The following is a 9,807-nucleotide window of genomic DNA, read 5'->3' as shown; positions in this document are numbered from 1 at the left end:
AGGATTGGCTTGAGACAGGTGATTTCTGTGACTCTTTTCCCATTTGTAAAATAAGGGTAATAATACCTTCTTAATAGGGATTTGTGAGGATGAAATTATATTGTATGCACGATGTTTGGCACAATGAAAACTAGTAACAGTCTCAAGCTGGACTGTAATAAACATCCTTCTTCATTCACACACTTTCAGTTTTTTTAAGTCAGATACTATAAGTGGGTATACATTTTCAGAAGTTTTTAAAGTGAAGAGCTCATGATTACATCTAGAAAAATATGACTGTCAGATATTTACTTAAAATAAATGTTATTTCCTGTGAGGGGGAAAAAAGCCTTTCGTCATTTATTCAGTGACAATTATATACTGAGTGCTGAATCTGAGGCATTCTTCAAGAGTTAAAGACATAGCCTTAGCTTTTAGGATGTTTAGTTTTGGAAGGTAATGAGATAAGCACAAAACTAATTATAATACAAAGCAGAGTATGGTCAATAATAATAATTTAAAACTATTAATATAGTGGTTAAGAGCATGGTCTTTTGAGTCATCCTATATGGTTCAAATCTCAGTCATGTGATGTTGAGGAAGTTACTTAATGTCTTTCTGTATTACTTCACTTATAAAATGGGGATAATAATACCACTTATCTAGCAGGGCTGTTATGAGTAGATGAGTTAATACATGTAAATACTTAGCACAGTATCAGCACATTAAAAATATGCAATAAATAATAGCTAACATTTATTGAACACTCCATATGTGCTGAGCACTGCATTAAATCTTTATATGCATTACTTCACATAATCTCCATAATGTTACTGCTATTATATGCATTTTACTGATAAGGTAACTGAGAGGCAGGGAGTTTAGGTAACTTGCCCACGATTACATAGCTAGCAAATAGCAAATGCCATGGGAAAGAGAGATCTATAAAATGGGGATGATAACAATACTTCTATGAGAATTAAACAAATTAGTATCTGAAAAGTGGTTAGAACAGAGCCTAGTACATAATAAGGTCTATATAAGTGGATGTTAAATAAATGTAAATTGCTATGGTAATTCAGAGATAGCAGTAAGTAACTTCCATGCCGGGAGATTAAGGATTTGGACTGGTGACATTTAAGCTGAGCCCCGAAATAAAAGAGACAGAGAGAGAGAGAAAGGAAGGGAAGGAGGGAGAGGAGGGAGCAAGATAGGAAGGAAGGAAGGAAGGGAGGGAGGAAGAAAATAAGAAGGGTGGAAGGGAAAGTGAGGAGACAGAGGGAAGAACTGGGGATATGCAAAAAGAGAAAAAGTGATGGGAGTAGTTAATTTTTATTAGGTCAAAGAGTCTCCCCTATCCTTCCATCAGTCAATATTTCTGCCAGCTGTATTTTCCTTTCACCCCTCTAGAATCTGCTATCCTCGCTCCCTCATCCTCAATTTTGTAATACTTATGGGGAGCCTGTAGGTGCCAGGCACCGTTCTAAGAGCTGGGTATATAGCAATGCACAAGAGAAGCCAAGTCTCAGTTCCTATTCTGCACTACAATAAGGCTCCAAACTGGATTCCCAGCTTTTGGTCGTCCCTACTTCCAATCCATCCTCCACACTGCCACGAGAAAGATTGTGAAGATAGAGATCTGGTCCAGGCACTCCCTGGCTTAAACTCCCAGTAGTAGTTTCCCATCGTGTTTAGAATAAATTTCAAACTCCCTAGTATCCTGTGCAAAGTTCTTCACTGAGTGGCCCTCAAAGAGCTGTCTCCAGCCTTCACCTCCCTGCACTCTCCACTTGAGCCAGTAAAATCACTCAAAATCAATCCTAGATACACACTTAGAATAAGCACTTGCTGAAAAGACGTGGCTAGAACGCCATCCCTATTTCAACCTTGTCCATGGAAACACTTCCCATTCTGCAAGCTTGGATGAGAAATACAGGGTTACACCCCTTCAACTCTGGAGCCTGAAACGCGCGCTGAGAGCACACCTCCCACCTCCCCTGCACGTAAACCCAAACCCATAGGGAGCCGGAAGGGGCGGGCCTTCGCTCGGTCCCCGGGCCACCATCTTGGCTGAGCTGGCCGGAAGTGGTCCAGCGAACCGGCGCGCGGGCGCACACTGAGGCTGCGCCGGGGCGGCGCGCAGGTCTTCAGCGCCGGCGGCGTTGCGGCAACCGTCTCGAGCCCTCCGCAGTGCAGTCCAGCATCCTGAAGCCCCTTCAGACCTCTCTCCTAGTCCTCCTCCCGCTGCCCCAGGCTCTGTCCCGCCCCTCCGCCGGGGTTTGCGCAGCGGCTTGCACGCCCCTTGGCCCTTGTACGTGCTCTGCACCTGCCTGCCTGAAACATGTTGCAGAAACCCGAGAGCGGGGCTCTCCTCATCCCTCAGGCCGAGGGGGAGAAGGATGGCGGCCGTGACGGTGAGACCCAGGCCCTGACCGCCTCTCAGAATGAGGTCCCGAGCCCCTTCCTGCAGGAGAACCCCAAGGAGGATCTTGGCGCCCGGAGGGAGGAGGGGGCTACGGAGTCCGCCCTCACCCCAAAAGGCTCGAGGACCTTGGCAGCCAAAGCCTTGGCCCGGCGCAGGGCCTACCGCCGTCTGGATCGGACGGTGGCCGAGCTGGTGCAGTTCCTGCTGGTGAAGGACAAGAAGAAGAGTCCCATCACTCGCTCCGAGATGGTGAAATACGTAATCGGAGACTTGAAGGATCTGTTTCCTGAGATCATCGCAAGGGCCGCAGAGCATCTGCGGTATGTCTTTGGTTTCGAGCTGAAACAGTTTGGCCGCAAGCACCACACTTACATCCTGGTCAACAAACTCAAACCTCTGGAGGAGGAGGAGGAGGAGGAGGAGGAGGTGGAGGAGGTGGATCTGGGAGGAGATGGCCCCAGATTGGGTCTCTTAATAATGATCTTGGGCCTTATCTACATGAAAGGTAATAGTGCCAGGGAGACACAGGTCTGGGAGATGCTACGTCGGTTGGGAGTACGTCCCTCAAAGTACCATTTCCTCTTCGGGTACCCAAAGAGACTTATTATGGAAGATTTTGTGCAGCAGCGATACCTCAATTATAGGCAGGTGCCTCACACCAATCCGCCGGAATGTGAATTCTCCTGGGGTCCCCGGAGCAACCTGGAAATCAGCAAGATGAAAGTTCTGGGGTTCGTGGCCAAGCTCCATAAGAAAGAACCGCAGCACTGGCCAGTGCAGTACCGTGAGGCCCTGGCCGACGAGGCTGACAGGGCCAGAGCCAAGGCCAGAGCGGAGGCTAGTATGAGAGCTAGGGCCAGGGCCAGGGCCAGGGCCACTGATAGGGCTGGTATATACCCCTGGTGAGGACTGGTGGAACAGTGGGCAGCCAGGTCCTGGTTATGAAAATGCTACTGTCTGAGTCATAAGTAGTATCGCTGGGGGTAGGTGGCTAATTAGAAGTTGTATTTGTGTAACTAGGATTTAGGTTTTGTATCTTGCTATGTTTTGTTAACATTTTACATACTGTTAAATTGATGTTTAGAAATGAGACTGGTCTACTTTTTCCTGTAGCATTTTATTGTAGAGTTTGGCTGGTTTTGTAAAGTGGATCAAAAACTTTACATTTTGTTCTGTGATCTTGAACAAATGACGCAGCATTGTACTGCTCTATGTTAATGGTTTCAAGGACCTCAGCGGTGTGATCATCTGGTACCATGAAAAAAAATAGCTGATCGGTGTCTAGCTTCCCAGTGCTTTTCGTCTATATTGTATAAAGAAAAAAGACTGACCTGTATCTCTATTTGTGAGCTATTATAGTATCTAGAGAAAAATGAAAATACAATAAATTAGAACTCTACCCCGGTACACTTAATAAATTAAACATTTGCTGAGCATCTTCTGTTGTGTGGTGTTTGGGGCACCTGGGGACGGAATGCTGAACAAGATAAGGGTCCTATATTTGTGAACTGGAGATCGAGAAGGTAAACCAGAAATTAGAGAGCTGTGAGTTGAAGGCTGCAGAGGGACCCCTCACCCAGCTGGGGTGATTGGGTGAGGCTTGTCTGAAATAACCTTTAGCAGACTTTGGGGGTTGAGGGGGAAGGATAGGGCATGTGGAGGGGAGGGAAAGGAAAAGCAGAAGTTGGGGGAGGGAGACGGTATTGGGAATAACAGGGGCACAGTTGCCCCTCTGTAACATAGGAAGAAGATTCGATTCATGGCAGAGCTGGAAAACACCCTCCCTTTGCCAGGGCTCTGTTTCAGAACAGCTCATTGCAATGCACAGTGATGGTGACTATTAGTGTTGTGGTTCCCTCCATCTCCCTTCTCTCAACCTCTTTCTACCAAAGCTGTCAGAGACCAAATACTGTAACTCAGGAATGGTATGTCCGTGGGTGGAAGGTACATGTGATGTCCCCTACTATCGAGAGTTTCCATTTCAAGATTTCTTCCCTAGCCTAGGGCCCTCATCCATATTTCTACCTGCTGCTTTCCACCTGCCACCTCCTGTTTGGAGAAGACTTGTAAGGCATTGCTCACATTCTTAACTAGCCATGAAGGGTCATCCACGATGCTTGCCGCTTTCACTCTGGGGATAGAGCCTATGGAAAAGATAGAATAATAGGGAAAATGGTAACCAAGCCAGAGGGGACTGTGAAACTCCCCCCCTCCCCTGCAGCTGCCATATGCAGACAAGCCGCTTTTCTACACTTCACTGCCAGTTTTTTCCTGCTTTCAGCTGTATCAAATAACATTTCTGAATATGTGAAGGTAGGTATGGAATACAGATAAATACTTGGGGACACAGGCCCAGAGATGCAGCAAACCAGACTGAGACTGAAGCTGTAAGCTTGTGGGCAGGAAAGTTTACTAATGAATTAAAAGAGGACTTCTGAGGGTGCCTGGGTGGCTGAGGGTTGGGCCTGCCTTCAACTCGGGTCGTGATCTCAAGGTCCTGGGATTGAACCCCGCATGGGGCTCTGCTTGGTGGGGAGCCTGCTCCCCCCCCAGCCCTGCCCCACTGTCTCTCCACCTGCTTGTGATCTCTCCCTGTCAAATAAAAAAATAAAAAGAGGACTTCTGGGCAGTTTATAATTCATTAAACAAACAGAAATACTGAGTGTCCACTATATGCCAAGGACTTTGCTGGGTTTCAGAGTTTAACATGGGAAGACTAGCTTTACCTGCAAGGAACAGTAACAGTGATAATTTCTCACATCTGTATTTTCTCACCTGCTATGTGTGCACCCAAGGGTCAGATTACTGGGTGGTTTGCCTGCAGTCACTAGGTTAGCCAAAGGCAGCACCAAGACCAGAACCCGAGTCCCTGCCCCCCAATCTAGTATGTTTCACTTGAGCATTCCTGGCTTCCAACATGTGTGTGATTTTACTTACCCCAATTCCAAAACACAAGCAAGGGCCTGTAGAATCATCTCTAGTTGCCACTGCGATCCTTAGGGCAGCAAAATAGCATAGAAATACTCTCCCATTTTACCTGTACCTGTAGATGTGACTGCTGAAATTTGGATGTGTTAACACTTAGCAAAGACAGGACTAATAACAGTACCATTTATTAAACATATACTGTAGGCCAAAGGCATCCCTCCAAGCCCCCCACTTTTTACAACTACATTGCAAAGTAGGTATTACTAAACACCTCCATTTTATAGATGTTAAAGATGGTAATTCTTGCCATTTATCTACTACCTAAGAGAAACCAGCTTTTTTATGCTTTACATATCTTTTGATGATTTTTATAACAATTTTACAGGGTAGATCTCTGTTCCATTTTGCACTAAGCAAAGAGTCAGGAAAGCTGGAAAGTTCTGACACTGTATCATAAGGATTGGAACTGAAGTCTGAGTCAGAAGCCTGACTTTTTCACTATTATACATTTCCTTCTTTGTGGGAGCCCTTCCAGGCTTGGGTCATCTGTCTCTGGACTCATGTGCTTTCTTTAAACACTGCCGTCTCTCTGGAGACACAAACAAGTACAGTGTAGTCAGGCTAATTATGACAAGACACTGGCCTGCAGGAGGGTAAAAAGGAAGCTAAAATAAAGTTGAGGAATTATCTGTGAACACTGATTCCAGCTCTGCTTCCTCTCCCCCCCACCCCCGTGTGCTCAGAGTGCTGACTATGTGTGGAGTGTGTCGCTTTGCTCAAACCCCGCATGTTTTGCCCTTTAGAGGCCATGTTGCCTCAGTCCACTTTAGTCTGCTCTCTCCGCTGAGCCTCAGATTAAGAGGTCCATGCCGTGGAACAATCCAATAACATCTGCAGGCCTTCAAATAGGATTCCCAGTGTTTTTGCACATGGTACGAAGGGCTGCCAGGACTCATACCCTTGCCTCGGCACGAAAGACCTCCCATGTCACAAACGTCATCATCAGCTTCTCAGAAGTACTAGAAGTTTGGCCTCTGGGTCCACGGGTAGAGCAGACATTGGCCATGGCGAGGGCGAGAGATAACGGACGCCTCCTTTTACTTATGGTCATTCACATGAGGGAGAAAACTGGCCTGGATCCCCTAGCTCATCCTCCTTTAGGCACAGAACTAGCATGTGTTGGGTGAAACACCCGAGTGAGGAGGCCCCAGCACTGCTGTTGGGGGAGCGGTGGCAGATGGAAGGCTTCCAACCGTACTTATTCTACGACAACCAGGAAGCAACGCCAGTAAAGGAAATTGCCTCGGAAATGGTGAGTCCTGCTTCGGCCAATGGGAAGTTCTTAGTTCAGCCCCAGCCTCTGCAGACATCCTGACGCACACCAGAGTGGGGACTTCGGACCCACCGGAACTCGGAGAGTGTTTGGAAACAGGCTCGGGTTGATTACAGCCCCAGCGTGGAGCAGGCTCATAATGGCCCAGAAGTGTCAGGCAGCTCATTTACAGCCCCTGTAAATCAGGCCTTGATTCACAGACTCCATCACAGTTCCCACTTGAGATAATTATGCTCCTGGCCTTGGTCATGGTGGCAACTGATGCTTGTATAGATCATTCTGCAAATCGTGCAGGAGACATGGGTAACAACCACCTCCCAGCAGAAACACAGTGTACTGCCTAAGGAGGTTAGGTGTTTTGAAAAGTGTCCTAATCAAGGCCTTTTAAAAGTCATGACTCTGTGACTTTGAACAAGGAATTCCAATCTCAGACTGAACCTCTAGGACAAAGTTTAATGGGTGGTGGAAGTGGTGGTCGGCTACCACCCACACCCCGCAGCACGTCCCACCAACGGAGTGCGCTGCAGACCCAGCCCCGTTCCCAAGCTGTCATGGCCGCTAACAATACCAGCCAGCATTTGCTACCTCCGCTGTCAGGCATGGTGCTAAGAATGACAATCTCCTGCATCTGCACCCCGGCCTCATGAGGCTGGTCCTACGTTGGCCAATATGACTGTGCAAAAGGGAAACCAGCAGGGAAGAATTCCTTCCATTCTCTCAGTGCACAAGCTAAATGACTTGCCCAAGCTCATGATATTGCTAGTGAGCAGCAGTTCCAGACCTGGAACTTAAATCTTCTGGGTTCCTGTGGACAGTCCACCCTTCTGATCTTCAGAAGCCTCTTAGGGGAGCGGCCAACCTCCTTTTAGGAAAATGGGGCCGAGGAAGGAAGGAAAGAAAAGCTCTCATCCTGCTCAGTTATACCATAACCTAGAGCACACACAGGCTAGAGAATAGAAGCAGGGATGACGGAGAGGGGCAAGTTGGCATCTCCAGTTGTAGGGTTATGGGCCTTTTGTCACAAGAAGGGAGAGGAGCCCATTTTGAGGGAATAACACTTCAAAGCAGCAGCCCTGTGGTCCCACCAGTGGGGGAATTAGTATAAGGGTAGCCGCAGCCTCGGCCTGGGAATATTCAGGAGCCCTAATGGGTGTCTAGCACGATGAGGAATAGCCGCAGTACCTGAACCAGGGGGACAGAGGAGAGCTGAAATGGAAAGCTCCCAGCCCCTGGAGCAGACAGGACCTGCACTCCAGTCCCACTCTCTGCCATGTGATAGCATGTGGCTCTGCTGAGCTACCTCACCTCTCTGAGCTTTGGTTTCCTCGTCTTTAAAACAGAGGGAATGCTACTTATTTCAAAATCCGTGAGAACTGAATGTGGGGATCACCAGCGCCATACACAGTATCCGGTACATGGTAACTATCGTTCTCGTAAAATGTATTCACTTGTTCAACAAATATTGTTTGACCAACTTCTATACATACGAGGCATACACGCTAGGTAGTGAGATTACAGCAGAGAACAAAAGGGACAACAATCCTTATGCTCCCAGTGTTTACACACTAGTGTGAGGAGACAAGTAATAAAGGATAGACGTAGAACACACAGCATGGCAGATGGAAATCTGTGTCGTAGGAAGAAATGAAGCCGGACAAGGGAAAGGGTGACGGAAGAGTGTGCAATGTAAAATTGCCTGGTTGGGCCTTGGGGCGCCTGGGTGGCTCAGTGGTTAAGCGTCTGCCTTTGGCTCAGGTCATGATCTCAGGGGTCTGGGATGGAGCTAGCCCACCAAGCCCCACCTCCCTGCTCAGTGGGGAGCCTGCATCTCTCCCTCCCTCTGTCTGCTGCTCCCCCTGCTTGTGCTGTCTCGCAAGCTCTCTCCCTCAAATAAATAACTAAAATCTTTTAAAAATAAATAAATACAATAATAGAACTGCCTGGCTAGGGAAAGCCTCACTCAGAAGTGATGTCTGAGTCAAAGCTGAAGGTGAGAAGCAGGGAGTCCGCAAGCTGTCTGGGGGGACTGTGGAAGAGGGGGGCTCGGCAGAGGACACAGCAAGTGTGAGAGCCAGACAGGTTCTGAGAAGTAGCTCCAGAAAGCAGAGAGGGCTGAGCGGGAAGGGTTAAGTAGGAGGCCTTGCTTTCCTGACCCTGAAGGAGCAGGCTCAAGTGCCCAAAACAAGGAATGGAGGCAGGTCTGCCCCCAAGAATGGCTGTGGGAGTCCCGCAGGGGCAGGAACCATAGTGGCCTTAGGCCTGAGGCCTGGCTGAGGCTTCCTTTGGGCCCAGAAGGGGAAGGAAAGAGAAAATATTCTTTCTTCATGGCTTTTTTTCCCCTTAATTTACAAATGCTTGTAGTGGAAAATTTAGAAAGTCACATAAAAATAGAAAGAAGAATATGAACTCTCGGGGACACTGGCACCCAGAGGCGATCGTAGTTAAGGGCGCCACGTGGTTTTTACATCTATCGCTAGTGTATTTCTTCACCCGCTGAGGGTATAAACACTTTGTTGCTACTTTAACAATGAGTTACAATGATGGTGAGCCCTACTCCTTGCATTATTGCCCTCGAATATTTCTGGGAGCTCCCAATGGGGCATCTCCGATGATGTCACAAATCCGTCCATCCACAGCAGTCACTATGTAGGGTTCACGGAGGCCCAGGAAAGGAGCCTCTGTTGGAGAGGCTCCTTGTGGGGTCTCCCCGACCACACCCATGGCTGCTGCCTCCTGTCATGCCCCCAGGATTCTAGAAGAGCTGCTGGGTCTTTGTAGGGGTGGACAGAGTGTCTTGCTCCCTCACTCTGTACCAAGGTGTGTCCCCTGTGTCCCAAAGCAGCAGTGCCAGGCCCTCTCCAACCTCCTCAGGAAGCCTGCTCATCTATGCTTGCGATCTCCTGCAAGTGACTCTCCAAACTTTAGCTGAAAATAGTCGAGTCACCTGCACAGGGACCAGCCCAGGCTCCCTCTTCCTCTGCAATTCTTCTCCTCAAACCTTAGGAGAAAAAGGAATGCAAAGACAGTCCCTCTTTCCCAAGGCATGGCTGTTTACACTGCTGGACCAGAACTGTGAACATCTGCGTTCCGGCGGACAGTGACTACACGTTTTCAGGCTTACGTTGCTTTTCCCCAAAGAAAG

At 48.1% G+C, this 9,807-nt stretch overlaps 1 protein-coding gene across 1 annotated transcript; it reads left to right on the top strand.

Moving 5' to 3' along the window:
- Positions 1-2,084: 2,084 nt before the first annotated feature.
- On the top strand, positions 2,085-3,840 carry MAGEF1 (MAGE family member F1). The gene has a single exon (XM_032875547.1). The coding sequence runs from the start codon at positions 2,321-2,323 to the stop codon at positions 3,308-3,310; it is 990 nt and encodes a 329-aa protein (XP_032731438.1). The 5' UTR covers positions 2,085-2,320; the 3' UTR covers positions 3,311-3,840.
- The last annotated feature ends 5,967 nt before the right edge of the window (positions 3,841-9,807 follow it).

The sequence above is a fragment of the Lontra canadensis genome, unplaced genomic scaffold, assembly GCF_010015895.1.
Source record: "Lontra canadensis isolate GAN:19392208 unplaced genomic scaffold, GSC_riverotter_1.0 scaffold56, whole genome shotgun sequence".
Taxonomy (NCBI): Eukaryota; Metazoa; Chordata; class Mammalia; order Carnivora; family Mustelidae; genus Lontra; species Lontra canadensis.
Note: the sequence above shows the minus strand (reverse complement) of the source record. Positions and strands in the feature narration are given on the sequence as shown.